Genomic DNA, 18,733 nt, shown 5'->3' with positions numbered 1-18,733 from the left:
TCACAGCACCACTTGGTTGTCTGCGACATAAGGGTGAAAGGTGCGAGGAGAGCTCGGCGGGTGAAGTACCAACTGAGAATGAAGGTGTGGAGGTTGAAAGAGGTGACAGTAAGGGAGGCATTAAAAGAGAGGCTGAGTAGGGTAGAGGATGATGTGGTTGAGCTTGAACGTGGTTGGATGTCAATGAAATATAGTCTGTTGGGAGCCGTTGGTGAGGTATGTGGATGGACAAAAGGACCACCGAGGCACTCGGAAACATGGTGGTGGGATGATGAAGTTGGAAAGAGGATTGACGAGAAGAGGAAGAACTTCAAGGAGTGGCAGAAGGCGAAGGGTACGGGAGCATGAAAGCTATAAGGCAGCCAAGAAGGCTGCAAAGAAAGAGGTAGCAAAGACGCAGGAGACATGTAGGAAAATGTTCGAAGAACGCTTGGATTCGGAAGAGGGTCAGAGAGCGGTATTCAGGATTGCAAAGCAGATAGTGAAAGAGAGGTGTGATGTGATGGGGGTGAGTTGCTTGAAGGATGAAGTGGGACAAATCGTTGTGGACCCAGATGGAATTAAAGGAAGATGGAAAAGATATATGGAAATGCTGTTGGATACAGAGAATGAATGGGATGGCAACATAGAGAGTAACCCAGTTTTAGGACCGGCAGAGAAGATAACTGAGAAGGAAGTTGCGGAAGCGATAAAAGCAATGAAGAGTAGAAAAGCGGGAGGGCCGATGGGAGTTGTGGGAGATATGTTGAAGGCAGCAGGAAGTTGGGGTGCGAAGAGAATGGCAGAGATCTGCAATCTGGTAGTGAAAGAAGGTCGCATTCCAGTGAATTGGGAACTGAGTACCCTCGTCCCTCTATACAAGGGGAAAGGTGACCCTCTGGAGTGTGGCTCGTACCGAGCGATAAAGATATTGGAGCATGGAATGAAGGTATTGGAAAGGGTGTTGGAGAGGAGGATAAGGAAGAAGGTGAAGATTGACGAAATTCAGTTTGGATTTATGCCAGGAAGAGGAACGACAGACGCGCTCTTTATTGTGAGGCAGTTGCAGGAGAAGTACATGGAGAAGAGGAAGAAGTTGTTTCTTGGGTTTGTTGATCTGGAGAAAGCATTCGATAGGGTTCCACGCGAAGTATTGACGTGGGCATTGAGGAAGTTATAAGTGGAGGAATGGTTGATCAGAGTTGTGATGGCAATGTACAAAAGAGCGCGCACAGCTGTAAGGACGAAGGAAGGGAACAGTGGTGAGTTTGAGGTGAAGGTGGGAATGCATCAGGGGTCGGTACTAAGTCCACTACTATTTGTAGCTGTGATGGAGGTGCTGGCTCAGACTGTAAAGGAGGGTTTACCGTGGGAGTTGTTGTATGCAGATGATCTGGGGTTGATTGCGGAAAGTATGGATGGACTGAAGGAAAAGATGAACAAGTGGAAGGAATGTATGGAGACAAAAGGTCTGAAGGTGAATATAGGAAAGACGAAGGTGATGGCAAGTGGTAAAGCATGTGGTGAGGTGGAAAGAACTGGGAAGTAGCCATGTGCTGTGTGCAGGAAGGGTGTCGGAGTGAACTCCATTCAATGTACAATGTGCGCTGAGTGGGTTCATCAAAAATGTAGTGGTCTGAGAGGGTCATTAACCAGTGTGGCAGCTACATTCAAATGTAAGGTGTGCACAGAGGGAGCTGCAGATGGAGGAAATGTTGAGTTGGATCTTGGAGACGGCGTGAAGCTGGAAGGTGTGAAAACATTTTGCTACCTCGGAGACATGCTGAATGGAGAAGGTGGATCAGACTCGGCAACGGTTGCTCGAGTGAGATGTGCATGGAAGAAGTTTCGGGAACTGAGTGGCGTGCTGATGAGGGGAGTGTCATTGAAGCTGAAGGGAAAGGTGTATGCTGCATGTGTGAGAAGTGTTATGATTTATGGGAGCGAGACATGGGTCATGAATGTCGAGCAGCAACGAAGGCTGGAAAGGGTGGAAATGCGAATGGTTCGGTGGATGTGCGGAGTGTCGTTGAGAGAGAGGAAAACAAATGATGAATTGCGAAAGATGATGGGAATAGAGCCTGTGATTGATGCTGTGAAGAGGAACAGGTTGAGATGGTTTGGTCCTGTGTTGAGGAAGGATGAAAGTGACTGGTTGAGAAGAGTGATGGAAATGAATGTAGAAGGAAGTAGAGGATGGGGAAGACCGAGAAAGACTTGGCTAAAGATGGTGGAAGAAGAAATGCGGGCAAGGGGGTTAACAAGGAGAGATACAGAAAATAGGGCAAAATGGAGAAGATTGTCATGGGGACCGCAAGGCTAACCCCCGCTCTAGCAGGGAAAATGGCCTTAAAATGCATGTTGTTGGTGTTGTTGTTGTTGTTGTTGTTGTTGTATCTCGTGGAACAATATTGGAGATGTCTACACCAACTTGGAGTGGAGAGCAACACCACATCTTACTTTGGCTAAAGACTGTACAACTCGGTGGAAGTAACCAAGGCATGCAAGGGCCAGCCCGAGAAGCCAATTTGGAGATTATGGTCCACCCAAGATTGGTTGTAACATACGGTGAGGCCAAGGAGCTCCAGAGATTGTACATATTCTGGGAATAACCAGAAATGTTAACCGACAGGTTCATTAGCCATTTCTTCAGGAAGAGACAGTGAGGGCATGGGATTTTCTTCCATTGAAAGACACACTCCAGGTAGTTGACAAAAAGCCTGTTTTCCAGATATGTCGATCGTGATGACGTGGTAGCCTGCTTCTTAGAAGTGTGGTCTACTGCTCTGCACAGGGTGGAGTCATCAACAAAATTGTGCGGAGCACTTTTCAGGGAAGCAGAGAGTTCATTTAGAAAGACCAAAAATAAAGTTGGTCCTAAATTGCTGTTAGCCCCAAGAGGAAGGTCACGAGAAGTTTACCATCAAGAAAGACCCGTTGTTTCTGCTTGTCGAGAAAAATACTTTGACAATCATTGAGAGCCTCCTGAATACTTGACAGACAGCATGGAAAATATTGCTCAGTGCTTGTCGGAGATTATAGAGTTGGGGAAGAGATCTTTCCTGATGTTTGTACCGATTATAGATTCAATCACTGTGATTGGGAGAGCAGTGACCAATATGTACTTCAGTGGATCATACTTGGAACCCTTCTCGTGAGTGGGGTTGATAACAGTTTTCCATGACGTAGGCAATGAACCATCTGAGGAAGAGTTGAAGAAGAGTGAGGAAAGAGAAGATAGGGCTGAAGAACAGTTTTTGAACATTAAAAGCAGAAATTCCTTTGGGTTTGGTTGCAGAGGTGATGTCAGGATTGACTTGAATTTTTTCATTCATCGTGGGAGAGACATCCACATGCAGCATAGAGCGATGTGTGATTGAGGAAAGGGTAGGTACAGGCAGGAGAGTCGGGGACCTTGGCCTTTTCCGTGATGACAAAATTAAGGTATTGTACTAGTAATTCTGATTTTTCAACAGCAGTGTTCAACATGTTTCCGGTGGATGGAAGGAAGATGATCTTTTTGTAGTGAAGGTAGAGAAGGGGAAATGCGTCGTGGTGACAGACTTGAGCAGCTTCTGTCAGGATTTGGTTGCAGTGAGAGGGTTCAGAGAGAAGTTGGAACTCAGGTGAGCCAATACGCATTGGTTGCAGGATATGTGGAGGGGATTGTGGGTTTCCTTCGGTTGTTTAGCTTCCAGATGAAAAATGCAAGGTGCTTTATAAAAAAAATTGGTCATTGCCTATGGGAAGCTTTTTTGGTCATTTAACGCTCTTGGTGCCAGCACCATTGCCTGATTGACCATGACTATCCATGCTGTCATGTTTATGGCGTGAATCGATTTTGGTATTAAAACTGACCGAGTGGACTTAAAATCCTTCACTTCCTGCCCCAAATGCTGTGACAGACATCTGACGACATATTCAAATGAGATCAGTGTGAACATGGTATAAAAGTCCAAGATGACACATGTGGTGACCAGAATGTACTCATCGGCAAAAGGATATAGTGTTCTGGTATTTTCAATAAAACCGGAAATCATTTCAGCAGTGTTTCTCTTGAGGTCTTTTGAAGCATCCTGTAGGAAACATGGACAAGTATGAGCAGGTTTCATCAAACATCACTAAAGATGATCAAAAATGCAATGTCAAAACCTGAAACATTTCATTTTTCTCTTCAAATCCTTGTAATCCATTATTTTACAAATGCAACATAATACTTCAAATAGGGACAGTAAAACCTTGTTACATCAGGAAACCAAAGACCTAGACTTATCCAGGCACAATTTGGATGATGAAATACATATTTTAATACAATATGAAATACTTCCCCAACCCAGGTTCTCCCACAGGCCAAATACAGGACGTTCCAAAAGGACTCGGGCAACTGGTTGTTAATATATTTAGTACCACAAATGATAAAATGATCCCCTTTATTTTGTATGATACAGAAACTCATTAAGTTTTCTTTATTATCTTGCCAAAACGAAGTTTTTGCAAGATGTATTAGTCAGCTTGTATGTTTGTTTGTTTTTTTGTTTTTTTGTTTGTGGTTAATCATTTTCTTTTCACGTTTAGATCACTCTGTAGACCACAGTTATTATTGGAAACTCCTGTAACTTCGCATATCAGAGTCCTATAGAGATACCCTTCAGCACACAAAATTTTGAAGGTCAAGGTCACTTTGTGGTCAATCATGGAGGTCGACGAAACACTAATTTTTTGAGTAACTTTGATCGGATCGTCTCCAAACTTCATGGGAATCTAGTATATGGTCCGGCGCTCAGCTGATTCGTTTTTGGTGGCGATCGGCCTTGACCTTCATGGTTAGCGCTGGAGGTCGAAAATTATTGACCCCAAGGTCAAATTTTGAAATCGTAGGTACCATATCGAGTAATACCTCATATGAATGCCCTTGATGAGTGCTTCCCAGATCTGTAAACAGTTTGACGCTATGACGTCATTTGATGACGTCATGACGAAAAAACGGAATTTTCACATTTTGGCAAGATACGGTTCACCCTGTGGGTGACATATTTTTTTATTTTCAGGTCTGCTGGTTTAATTTAAAAGAAAATGGCATCTCAGTGCGTCAAATGATTCATCGAGACGATATCCGACACGCAAGTTCAGTGTAACTTCTGTACCTGGAAGGAATCCGCCATCGGGAACTAGTATCGTAGAGTGGTACAAGAGGTTTGAGGAGACTGGAAGTTGTCAGAAACAGGAAAATTCCGGTCGACCAAGCACAAGTGCAGGAGATGTTGAATGAGCGTGTGAATAATTTCAACAAAGTCCCAGAAAATCAATCCGACACGCATCCAGAGAACTGGGACTACCAACCACCACAGTACACAGGATTTTACATAAAAGACTGAAGCTTTATGCCCACAAGGTGCAGATTCTGCAGGAACTCAAACCAAATGACGGACCCAAACGCATCACGTTTGCCTTGGAAATGCTCAGTTGCGTAAAGGCCATGACATGACATGACCTTTACGCGACTTCAGTCTCAGTTAAGATTACCTGACAAGGTCATGATCACAGAGGAAGCTTGCTTTTATGTATCGGGGAAGGTCAACCGGAACAATGTGAGTATCTGGGGTTCTGAAAACCCCCACGTGGTCATTTAACACATACGAGACAGTTCAATGGACAACGTGTGATGTGGCCTTCTCCATGACCGCTTGGTGGTTCCGTTTTTCTTTACAGTGACCTCAAACATTTGACCTCAATAATTGAACGACAATTTGACCATTTCTCAACAATCTTTCCTCAACAGTACAGTAACCTCAACAATTTACATGAACATGTTGGAAGGATTCGCCTTCCCATAGATTGAAGACCTGCAATCCGATATATCATTTTTCAACAGGACGGCGCTCCCCTCATTGGACCTTAGTCATTAGAGCCGAGCATCCTGAATGAAAATTTTCCAGGTCACTGGATTGGCCGAGACGGACCAACCGCCTCGCCTCCACTAAACAAAGGCATCTTCTCTTTTGGTTTGACTCAGAATGTATCAGCTTTAGGAAAGGGTCCGGATAAAATGCGTACCCACTTACTTTAACAACCCAAATGGAGATAGTTAAGTTACACAGAAATACAGCATGCAGGTACTTGGAAATATTGGGGCACGGTTTTCAACACGAGTTGAGCAGGTGCCTGGAAATGACGCTCTCTGAGAAACTTGTACATGTTCTTAAGTTATTTGCTAATCTTCTATATATATAAAAGAAAGTTTTTGTTTGTTTGTTTGTTTGTCTGCGCAGGCTAATCTCCTGAACGGTGAAAGATAGGAGGAAACCTCTAATACGAAAAATGTCGCGACGGGCCCCGGGAAGGTTTTAGGCTAGGTGGCGAGACCGGTCGAGGCCCACCTCGGCCAGGCTGGGCCCATTTCGCAATTAAAAGCTGAGCTGAATTATCGTAGTCAATCTTCTACGGCCGCGAGTAAAAGCTGAATTATGGCAGTAAATTCATTCAAAAAGAACTAAAAATGTCGGGACGGGCCCCGGGAAGGTTATAGGCTAGGTGGTGAGGCCGGTCGAGGCCGCTTCGGCCGGGCTGGGCCCATTTCGCAATTAAAAGCTGAGCTGAATTATAGTAGTCAATCTTCTACGGTCGTGAGTAAAAGCTGAATTATAGTAGTAAATGCATTAAAAAAGAACCAAAAATGTCGGGACGGGCCCCGGGAAGGTTATAGGCTAGGTGGCGAGGCCGCTTCGGCTGGGCTGGGCCCATTTCGCAATTAAAAGCTGAGCTGAATTATAGTAGTCAATCTTCTACGGCCGCGAGTAAAAGCTGAATTATAGTAGTAAATTCATTCAAAAAGAATGCCGGGTGCTTTCGGCTAGTTATAGAATATATTTGAGAGGTGTTTGGAATGTTTCCACACAAAAAAATTTGAAGAACAATTATGAAGAAAACCTGAGTAATATTGGGATTATATGGTAATCCCTGTTGAGGAAAGCACTCATGTCTTTACCTGTGATTGGCAGAAACTTAAGTGAGGTCAAAAGTGCCTTGGTGATTTTTCTGTTTGTCATTTTCCTTTACGTTTGAGCATCCAGACTTACTTCAAGTCGATCAACCATCTCTATTTCCAAACTGAGTAAGGACTTCTGAAGATTGTTTACTTCCTCGTTGTAAAGCAATATTTCTTGCTCTTGAGCATCATCATCAGTAATTTTCTTTAAGTTTTCAAACACCTGCAAGAAAGAAACCAAAATATTCTCCAACAATGTTAACATTGGAACATAAATGGATATAAATACTGTTATGAAAGAATTATGAAGTACTACTTTTGATTTTCCAATAATTAAACCAACTTGTGTCCATTTTGTCATACATACACCACTATATCGTTTCGTTATACGCTCTAAACTTGTGCCGGGATGGCTTCTCCTCACTGTGCACCAGGGAACAAGAAGTTAGGAGCTGCCTCAGGTCATTACAACAAATAATGGGCTACAGTTTATATCTGCTGAGTTCTCCACTTTCCTCAGCGTCAGAGGAATCAAGCACATCCACACAGCTGTCTGCCACTCACAGGCCAACGGCAGGGGAGGGGTCGGGCATTTTAATCAAACCCTTATGAATGGCATAAGCGCATCTGGTACAAGTTTTCACATTTCAGACAGCTCTCTTCCAGACCCTACTACACTACAAAGCAACCTGAAGTACCACCACAGGGTCTCACCAGCGCTGCTAATGTTGTGGTGACAGCTGCATCTGCCACTGGATAGACTGCATCCCTGACCATTACCTCAACATTGTGGTCGATACCAGGCCACCACACAAGGACCCAGCACTGCTGCTTCAATCTGATGGTACCCAGGTGTCCCTCATACACCATAACCAGCACAAGGTATGACTGTAGAGTGACCGTGAGCCATACAGGTGTCGTTCCAGCACAACAGCATCTCCTTGATCCAAGCGAACAGTGCTAGCTCATCGAGCATCGGGGTAGGCCAGCTTCCTGTGATTTGGAGGGCAGGGTGCAGAAGTGGGGTTCCTCTGCCAATGCCTGCCAGAGTTTGGGGAGGGAAATCCTATGCCCGAGGTGGACATCAAGGCTGTAAGAGCCTGGTTATCCATGCGAAGTGGAAACACCTGGCTATGTAGGTATATGTGCCAGTATTAGCATGCCCAGACATGCCGGTGCCTCATGCTCCACCATCGAGTATTTAGATTTGGTAGGGCTCAATGTCCGAGAGGCAAAAGCGATGGACGTTCTAAATTTGGGAGAGGACAGTCCCCAATGCTGTTGCAGAAGTCTCACAGGTGACCTGGGTGTGGCTAGCAAGGTCAAAGTGTGTCAGGATGGGTACCTTGGTAAGCTGGCACACGGCCTCTTGGAAGTTCGCAGTCCTGACCCAGGGAGCCTCTTTCTTCAGCAACTGGTGCAGGGGCAATGTCATGGCTGAGTACTGTGGCAAGAAGTGGCGATAGTTCGCTGTCATGCCCATAAAGGAGGCAAGCTGTGCGGCGGATATACACGGTGGATTGTATCTGAGTTGGATTATGGTGGAGAGATGCCATAGGCTGACCCAACAAACTCGATCTCCGGCACAGCCAAGCCGCACTTTTCACTAAGCGTGAGGTTGGGCAGGCCAGCTTGTGGAACACCTGCCAGAAACACTCATCGTGGAAGGAGGCTTTGGGGCCATGCACCACAATGTCAGCCAGGTAGAGGGACACTCCTAGGACATCGGCGAAGTTGGAGGTCTTGATTTTCAGGAAACAGCTGGACGCTGATCTCAGACCAACAGTCATGTGAGTGTAGCGAAAGACTGTTGTGTGACGAAAGCGGTGAGGTCCCTGCTGCCAGGGCTTAGGCGAACCTGGAGGTAGCCTTGTCATAAGTGCAGTTTATTGAAAACTGTGGAGCCTTCGAAGTGGGTGATAGCTCTTCTGTTGTCAGAAGTGGGTATTTATCCGGGATGATGGCTGTGTTCATGGCATGCCGATCCATGCAAATGTGGAGTCCCCCGATCATCCGATTGGAGATCCAGAGGGAGGCCTTGATGGGCTCAATAATCCCAGAGTCCAGTAGGGCAACGGTAGGGGAGGGGTCAGGTTGATCTTGATCCTGCAGGTTGAGGGAAATGTGACGCTGTGGCTGACTCAGTGGGGTCACTGCAGGGTCGACTTTGGGCTGATGAATGAAGGTGAAGAGGCAGCCAAGGCCATCAAATGGCACCGGCCATTGGTGCTGCTGGGGGAAAGCAACCTACAGGATCTCCTTGCCACAGCTGTCAGTCAAGGAGAAGCCGAGTGCCATGAAGAGGTCGAGACCCAGGAGGTTGGCCCCTTTGTGTGTAACATAGAATGGGAAGGCTGACAGCACCTTGTACCGTCATGCAGTGGGAGCTGCAGGGATCCCGGTACTTCGGATCTGGCCTGTCCATAACCGCTCAGAGCGGTGGAGGGGTGCTGCAGTACATGCGTACTTGTAGGTGTCAAAAATGAGCAGAATCACCTTGGCCCCACTGTTCAGGAGCAAGGGCAGGCAAACACACCTCAGCCATACAGTGCACGTTTAAAAGCCAGTTGGGTTGGAGAGCACAGTGTGGATTGTGTCCGCTGCTAGGTGTGGTTGCTGGGCCATGACGAGGCTGCTGCTGGGATGGAGTGATGCCACTTGGCAAATTGGTTCATATTTTTGCAGTTTTTATAGTTTTGCCCCTGTTTCGGGTAGTCAGGGGCTCTGGGGTCATATTTGTTGGACCCGCAGTTTCCACAGATCTGCCGAAAGTGAACAGGGCGTTGCTGCACTTGCTGAACAGGAAGACGGGGGTCTGTGTTCTGTTGTGGTAAGGCAGGCTGAACTTTCTGCACTGCAGGTTCAGTAACTATCGTAGTAGGTGAGGGAGCTTCCGCAATTTTAGCAGCACATGTTACAGCAGACTCCACTCAGCATGTTAATTGAATTACTTTGGTCAGAATTAAATCATCGGCTTCAAACAACAGTGTCTCACACACTTGCGCACTGGAGGTTTGTTCAATAAGGCAATTCCGTTGTAAAAAAAATACATCCATAAACTGTAAAATTAATTCACCCGGCTGCTGGCCCCACTGTCGGGAGGTGAACGGCCAAGTGTGCCGTGAGAACAGTGACAACCTCAGCATATGTGTCAGACGGTCCCAATGTAGAGAAGATGTGCTGTCCCTCAGTCCCAAGCCAGTGCAGCAGCAGAGCACATTTGGGGGCATCGCTCACATCTCCAAGCCAAGTGTGAGCAGGTATGCCTGGAGGGATAAGATCCAGTGCTTCCAGGGAACAGGCGACTCGCAGGGTAGAGCCAGAAAGGCAGGCGGAGATGAAAGCAAAACTTCAGCTATCCCATCCTCGTCGCCAAATGTTATGGTGTACAAAACTGACTCCAACAACTTTAGTTACCCAAACTAAACAGAACATTTATTAAGCAACTTGCACATACTTTCAAACATGGCCTCTCTCCCTGCCGTAAAGCACCCAACCCAACTCACTTTCGGCAACGCATACTATCCACACAAACATGACATACACACACATCATGAACTGGAACAAAGCACATAACAACCAAACATAACAGACTGCCTTCAGAAATGTTGAGGAGGCAAAGCAACATTCTTGGGATATCTCTTTTTTTAGCAAGGGTGTACACAAGAAGGTTCACCATGCCAAGATGGTGGGTCAGAGATGCTACCTAGTAATTTGTTAGTAATAGCATCCAGGAGGATGTGGTCGAAATACAAGACTGCGGAATCAACATGTCAATGCATTTCTGCATTCCAGTTGATGCAATTAAATCGCAATATGCTGAAGGAAAAGATGAACAAGTGGAAGGAATGCATGGAGACAAAAGGTCTGAAGTTGAATATCGGAAAGACGAAGGTGATGGCAAGTGGTAAAGCATGTGGTGAGGTGGAAAGAACTGGGAAGTGGCTGTGTGCAGGAAGGGTGTGGGAGTGAACTCCATTCAATGTACAATGTGCGCTGAGTGGGTTCATCAAAAATGTAGTGGTCTGAGAGGGTCATTAACCAGTGTGGCAGCACATTCAAATGTAAGGTGTACACAGAGGGAGCTGCAGATGGAGGAAATGTTGAGTTGGATCTTGGAGACGGCGTGAAGCTGGAAGGTGTGAAAACATTTTGCTACCTCGGAGATATGCTGAATGGAGAAGGTGGATCAGACTCGGCAACGGTTGCTAGAGTGAGATGTGCATGGAAGAAGTTTCGGGAACTGAGTGGTGTGCTGATGAGGAGGGGAGTGTCGTTGATGCTGAAGGGAAAGGTGTATGCTGCATGTGTGAGAAGTGTTATGATTTATGGGAGCGAGACATGGGTAATGAACGTAGAGCAGCAACGAAGGCTGGAAAGGGTGGAAATGTGAATGGATCGGTGGATGTGTGGAGTATCGTTGAGAGAGAGGAAGACAAATGATGAATGCGAAAGATGATGGGAATAGAGCCTGTGATTGATGCTGTGAAGAGGAACAGGTTGAGATGGTTTGGTCATGTGTTGAGGAAGGATGAAAGTGACTGGTTGAGAAGAGTGATGGAAATGAATGTAGAAAGAAGTAGAGGACGGGGAAGACCGAGAAAGACTTGGCTAAAGATGGTGGAAGAAGAAATGCGGGCAAGGGGGTTAACAAGGAGAGATGCAGAAAATAGGGCAAAATGGAGAAGATTGTCATGGGGACCGCAAGGCTAACCCCCGCTCTCGCAGGGAAAATGGCCTTAAAATGCATGTTGTTGTATGCGAAGCACAACGTACTCGTTAGCAATTTCATATCGACTCCACGTGGCCAATTATGTGTGTCAACAACTCCATTCGCAAGCTATTGTGCAACGTACCTGGCGATTTACGCACCTTTCTTTTGTAAATGTTGAAGTTCTTGACAACAAGTGATGCAACTTCTCGATTTTCAACTTTTGTTTCATTCATACTCTCGGTGAAACTCGTGACTTCAAACTCTCGCATCCTGTGTTGGTCCAAACCAAACTGAAAGAGTTGTTGGCAAACTTCTGTAAATTCCGTTTTATATGTAAGCAGCAGTCAAGAATATTTCAAGAGTTTTTTTTAAATATAACGGGGTAAATCAGTGATGGGGACAAAGAATCAGTCATCAATCACTAGACGGAGAAGTGTGCGTCGAGTTGATCGGAAGATCCGTAATCATTTGCCTTTTCCTTGAGCGAGTTTGTCTTCTCGTATCGCTCTGCAAGACCCATAAGCATCGGTCCTTGTTTGACCTTAGCAGAGCTAGAACCAAGATCAGACTCACCCGAGTTCAAATATTTGTCTTTTCTCCCGATCAAAACTGTCTGAGAAATGGCCTATTCTTCCCTTCGCTCATGTACAAGAGGGTCACAGTAGGCACAGTTTGTAACGTTGTTGTGTGCCAAAATGGTGGTGTTACTGAAAAAGCCAAAGTCCCCAATCCTTACCTCCCTGTCTTCCTTGCAAGCTGCTCCCTGCAACTGTGAAAACGTTTTTTTGATGTATCTGACAGTTATTTACCTCTGCATCTGTTCTTGCAACTCTTTGTAGATGCATTTTAAAAGGTCGTTTATATTCCTGGTTGATAAAGTTGCCCCAGCCACAAGAAGAGTCACAAGATTATGAATTGCATCCCAGTCAGCATAATACCCATAAAATCAGCAAATTGATTAAATCAATATTTGCATCTGACCTCGTCTTATTTGTTCTCCAATTTTTTATTTATTTATCTTGGACCATACGGTGAGGTTTATGTTCTGGACAATTCAAAATTAGACGTACTCCTGTCAATGCCTCCAACCCCAGCACATCTTCACTTGCGGGAGTGATTGATTAAAAAGGAATATGGGAGGAGCTTGTTGGAGTAATTGATAAAAGAAAGACGTTAAGATGAGGAATTAAAGTATCAACAGGTCAGCATACCTTCACTCAGGAGTCAGGAACAACAGGGCAGGACATTGCCAAAACAATGCACATCATCATGTACTCGTACTCCTGCTCACAAAGCTGTTTTCCAATGGCATCCAGGGTCCTTTCCTAGACCTCTTTGCACCTGAGCAGTGCATTGCCCCAGAAGGTGTAACTTTCACCTGCTCTACCTCTAGAAGCTGGTGTTCCACAAGCGAAGGCACTAGGGCTGATCCCTGTTTTTGGTTTGCATAAATGACCTTTCTGAATTTCTTTTTTTAACCATAACACAGTATGGTCCTGTGCCAGACTATTCCTCACACCAGAGACAGGTTGCAGTTGTATCCATATGTGCTGATAGGGATAGGTTACAAATTGCCAAAGTTACATAATTTTCATTTTGACTCTAAAAAAATATAAAGGTTGGTATAAACCCTCCGATTCACATCCATGATCAGCCTCCTGCAGTGGTGATGTACTTAAACAAACTCCTCGGCCTTGTTCTCTGGCATGACTTTTCTTGCTGATCACATCTCCACGCTCAACTCATCAACTTGGAATAACTCGTAAGAAACAAGTCCTTCCCTCCAATGATGTGCTTCCTGGAACACTTTGTACGACTCTCTTATACGGGCTGCTGCTGCACCCATCACCTGAATTTCCAAATGTTGCAGAATTTGATTACCCTAGCGTAGCCGAATCTGCGTCGGAGTGGCGACCCATCCAGGATTGTGCCCAATAGGCGAGAAACTGCTTCGGCAGCCCTATGCATCATCACGATGCAAAAAGGAGTGCTCATCATCTGGCACAGGAAGTCAGGGCAAAAATTTGGAATTTGTTCATGGTGTCGGCTATAGTTCACCTACGATTCCCGAAGGACACCGAGGGGTCTTTAACGTCCGACAACTCCTTCTTTAACGTCCGAGAGATCTTTAATGTCTGATAGATGGCACACATATTGATGACTCACCATCACCGTGAAACACAAGGATGGCAGTTTATAGCTGGGTCGGGATTCAAACCCAGGCTCGACAGCTGTAACGTACATACGCCTAAAAAATTCTGTTGATGTCGGAAATTGCAAAACAGGACATGTTACCTCTTACCTGCCACCCATCGGGATGAAACTGCAACTCTATAAGCAACTTAACCCAATAAAACATTCACCAAGTATAACCTCAAAATATTTCCATTACACCTGAAGCTTATTAGCTTAGCATTGGGTGGATCCGCAACTTATTCTAGTGCAACATTTGATGTCATTAACCAAAATGCTGATTAAGCTGAGGTCAAAGGATATGATTTAAAGACATCAGATACTCCTGGTAAAGCCAAAAACTGGAGTCCAACAGTGTCTTCAGTAAACATGCTCTCAAAGAATGATGGCCCATCCAGCAGGTGCACAAAGGCAACCTAGATCAAGGAAAGGGAAGAAACATTCAATCTAGAAACAAAATGTCCATGTCAACAATTTCGGTTCATATCGGTATTCCTATGTTAAATGTACATAATCTGAGCATTCGCGTCAAATACCTTGTGTAAAGCCAGTGTTTCTGCTTTTGTTCTGACAGACTCTTCCTCTTCCAGAAGTTTCTCTTCATTGTATCTTTGTTTCTCAATTGCAAAATCATACTTTTCCTTTGCCAGTTCTTTCTGCGCAAAAAACAACAAACAACTGTGTAAAAATCACCACTAAATGATGGATCACCTTTTCATATTTCAACAAACTAACCATTCTTGCATAGAAATTACCAACGTATCCTGTTCTGTGCAGCAATCATATTCTGTTCGTAATTTAACAGACAAATTCAGGCCATAAGCAGGAAATAAATTCCTGGCCCCCTCCTCTACACTAGGTTTGGGAGACAACTTGCCATTTTCATCTGTTCACGTGGAATCGTGCAAGTGGTTTAAAAATCAAGTGGCAGACCAAATACTGTATTGGAGGCATCAGAAGGAACCCGAATAAGCAAAGAGCAAAGATGGAGGAGTCATCAGAAGGAACCCGAATAAACAAAGAGCAAAGATGGAGGCATCAGAAGGAACCCGAATAAGCAAAGAGCAAAGATGGAGGAGTCATCAGAAGGAACCCGAATAAGCAAAGAGCAAAGATGGAGGCATCAGAAGGAACCCGAATAAGCAAAGAGCAAAGATGGAGGCATCAGAAGGAACCCGAATAAGCAAAGAGCAAAGATGGAGGCATCAGAAGGAACCCGAATAAGCAAAGAGCAAAGATGGAGGAGTTATCAGAAGGAACCCGAATAAACAAAGAGCAAAGATGGAGGAGTCATCAGAAGGAACCCGAATAAGCAAAGATGGAGTCATCAGGAAGAACCTGAATAAACAAAGCAAAGATGGAGGAGTCATCAGAAGGAACCCGAATAAACAAAGAGCAAATATGGAGTCATCAGGAAGAACCCGAATAAACAAAGAGCAAAGATGGAGTCATCAGGAGGAACCTGAATAAGCAAAGAGCAAAGATGGAGTCATCAGGATGAACCTGAATAAACAAAGAGCAAAGATGGAGGAGTCATCAGAAGGAACCCGAATAAGCAAAGATGGAGTCATCAGGAAGAACCTGAATAAACAAAGCAAAGATGGAGGAGTCATCAGAAGGAACCCGAATAAACAAAGAGCAAATATGGAGTCATCAGGAAGAACCCGAATAAACAAAGAGCAAAGATGGAGTCATCAGGAGGAACCTGAATAAGCAAAGAGCAAAGATGGAGTCATCAGGATGAACCTGAATAAACAAAGAGCAAAGATGGAGTCATCAGGAAGAACCGGAATAAGAAAAGAGCAGAGATGGAGTCATCAGGAAGAACCCGAATAAACAAAGAGCAAAGATGGAGTCATCAGGAGGAACCTGAATAAGCAAAGAGCAAATATGGAGTCATCAGGAGGAACCTGAATAAGAAAAGAGCAGAGATGGAATCATCAGAAGGAACCCGAATAAACAAAGAGCAAATATGGAGTCATCAGGAAGAACCTGAATAAGCAAAGAGCAAAGATGGAGTCATCAGGAGGAAGCCAAATAAGCAGAGTAAAGATGGAGTCATCAGGAAGAACCGGAATAAGAAAAGAGCAAAGATGGAGTCATCAGGAAGAACTGGAATAAGAAAAGAGCAGAGATGGAGTCATCAGAAGGAACCCGAATAAACAAAGAGCAAATATGGAGTCATCAGGAAGAACCTGAATAAGCAAAGAGCAAAGATGGAGTCATCAGGAAGAACCTGAATAAGCAAAGAGCAAAGATGGAGTCATCAGGAGGAAGCCAAATAAGCAGAGTAAAGATGGAGTCATCAGGAAGAACCGGAATAAGAAAAGAGCAAAGATGGAGTCATCAGGAAGAACCGGAATAAGAAAAGAGCAGAGATGGAGTCATCAGAAGGAACCCGAATAAACAAAGAGCAAATATGGAGTCATCAGGAAGAACCTGAATAAGCAAAGAGCAAAGATGGAGTCATAAAGAAGAACCTGAATAAGAAAAGAGCAGAGATGGAATCATCAAGAGGAACCGAAATGAGCAAAGAGCAAAGATGGAGTCATCAAGAGGAACCGAAATGAGCAAAGAGCAAAGATGGAGTCATCAAGAGGAACCGAAATGAGCAAAGAGCAAAGATGGAGTCATCAAGAGGAACCGAAATGAGCAAAGAGCAAAGATGGAGTCATCAAGAGGAACCGAAATGAGCAAAGAGCAAAGATGGAGTCATCAAGAGGAACCGAAATGAGCAAAGAGCAAAGATGGAGTCATCAAGAGGAACCGAAATGAGAAAGGATGGAGTCGACAGGAAGAACCTGGATAGGATTCGCGTTTCAGCTGCTACTCCACAACCCTCAAACCCATCCAGGTACAGCCAAGTGAGCCTAACAGAAACATTTCTGCAAGAATTAACTTCTCCCTAAACAGATAAATAAAGAAAGAGAAATAAAGAGTAAAAGCGATAAAAGAAAAGAAAAAGCAAAATTTAGAATGAATAAAGAGAAATGTAAAAGTAGAAGGAAGTGTGAAAGGAGCAAAGAACAAAGATGTCTTGTGTATAAATGGCGGAGGAAGGAGGAGGTACTGACACCATATTTTGCTCACGTCGGGAGTAGTTATCACTAGTGGAGAAATTATATGGAAATGCAAACGTGACATGTTTGGGTACATGCTAAGAACACAATGGCACCATTTCATCATTAGTATGTCAAAGTGAGTCGGCCTACAGTGTGGTAGGCCATATGATAGTCTTGTGGCGGACACAAAAGCCCACTGGCGTGGTGACATCATTCCGCGCACCAAGTGGGCGGTGGCCACGCACCAGGGGTAGGCGTGGCCTCATGATATACACCGGGCGCCCAGCCCGGGACAGTACAGTGTTACAGTGTAGTCTTACAATAAAGACGTTTATATGTTACCGCTTGTCCGCTTCCTCCTTGCTCACAAGCAGCGCGCGTAACGCCGCGCTTTACTGGTGACCCTCGACGTTGGATCTGCTGGAGCGATCCTTCCACACGCGACGCCATCGCCATGGCCGACTTCGTCAAACTTCCGGAATTTTGGGAGGCTCAGGCCGAAGTCTGGTTCGTCCAGGCCGAAGCCCAATTTCAGCTTCGGCGCCTCACCGGCGATGACACGCGCTATTGCCACGTCGTCGCCTCCCTCGGGCCCGGCACGGCCGCTCGAGTTGTGTCCGTCCTTCGCCACCCACCGAACGGCCACAAGTACGAGGCACTCAAGCGGCTACTCCTAGCCACGTTCGGCCTTACGGACGACGCACGGGCCGACCGCCTCCTGGATCTCCCCGAGCTCGGTGAGACGCGCCCGTCGGTCCGAATGGACCATATGCTGTCACTGTTGGGCGACGAAGCCCCCGGTTCGCTATTCCGGGCGCTTTTCCGGCGCCAACTTCCAGCGCAGGTCCGCCTCGCGTTGGCCGGGACCGAGCTAACGGAACCCCGAGCATTGGCGGCCGAGGCGGACAGGTACTTCGCCGCTTCGGACATGCGGGCGAGCGTCGGCGTGGCCGTCACGGCCCTCGACGCTGATGTTCAGCAGCATGTTCCACAGCATCAGCTTCTACAGCACGCTGATGTTCAGCAGCATGCTGATATGCACCTCGTGAACGCCGCCACGCCCCGCCCACCGCCGCGGCGAAAACCGCCACCGCGGGGAAACCCGCCAACTCCACCGGCCTGGCGGAGCCAGCCGCGCTCCTCCAGCTCCACCACCTGGTGCTGGTTCCACGCCAAGTTCGGCCACGAAGCTCGGCGGTGTCATCCGCCGTGCTCCTTCAACGGGTCGGGAAACGCCCGGGCCGGCGCTCAATAGTGTCGATGAGCGCCGGCCATTCGAACAGCCTGCTGTTCATAACGGACACCTTCTCCAGGCGCCGTTACCTGTGCGACACGGGAGCGCAGGTGAGTGTCATTCCCGCCGGCACGTCAGACAAGCACGCCGCGGGTGGGGGCCCCGCGCTGCTTGCCGCGAACGGGACGCCCATCCGTACGTACGGAAAACGCTGCCTCTCTCTGCGGTTTGGAGGGCAGGTTTTCCGATGGACGTTCGTCACCGCCGACGTGCCCATGGCACTGCTTGGCGCGGACTTCCTGTGCACTAATGGGCTCCTGGTCGACGTCAAGCGCAGACGGCTTGTCCAGGCCGAGACGTTCAGCTCGCTCGCTTGTGCGTTGCCCAGCTCAACGAGCGGCTTGCCAAGCGGCTTGCCGAACGATTCGGTTCCGGCCACGTTGGTCTGTACGCTTCCGGCAGCGGACGCATTCACCCGCCTCCTCGCCGGCTTCCCGGCCCTCACGCGGCCCACCTTCTCGGCGGGGGCCGTCAAGCACGGGGTGGCCCATCACATCCCCACCGTC

General features: G+C 46.5%; 1 protein-coding gene across 1 annotated transcript in view; it reads right to left on the bottom strand.

Moving 5' to 3' along the window:
* Nucleotides 1-2,998: 2,998 nt before the first annotated feature.
* Nucleotides 2,999-18,733, bottom strand: part of LOC144891098 (dynein regulatory complex subunit 3-like) — a 41,775-nt gene continuing 26,040 nt past the window's right edge. The window contains exons 5-10 of the mRNA XM_078773485.1: nt 14,408-14,527; nt 14,159-14,287; nt 11,837-12,022; nt 7,056-7,187; nt 3,887-4,055; nt 2,999-3,180 (exon numbers count right to left, since the gene is read on the bottom strand). Coding sequence (XP_078629611.1) covers nt 2,999-3,180; nt 3,887-4,055; nt 7,056-7,187; nt 11,837-12,022; nt 14,159-14,287; nt 14,408-14,527 — 918 coding nt within the window. The remainder of the gene's footprint in view (nt 3,181-3,886; nt 4,056-7,055; nt 7,188-11,836; nt 12,023-14,158; nt 14,288-14,407; nt 14,528-18,733) is intronic.

Source organism: Myxine glutinosa, chromosome 3 (genome assembly GCF_964187855.1).
Source record: "Myxine glutinosa chromosome 3, kmMyxGlut1.1, whole genome shotgun sequence".
Taxonomy (NCBI): domain Eukaryota; kingdom Metazoa; phylum Chordata; class Myxini; order Myxiniformes; family Myxinidae; genus Myxine; species Myxine glutinosa.
Note: the sequence above shows the minus strand (reverse complement) of the source record. Positions and strands in the feature narration are given on the sequence as shown.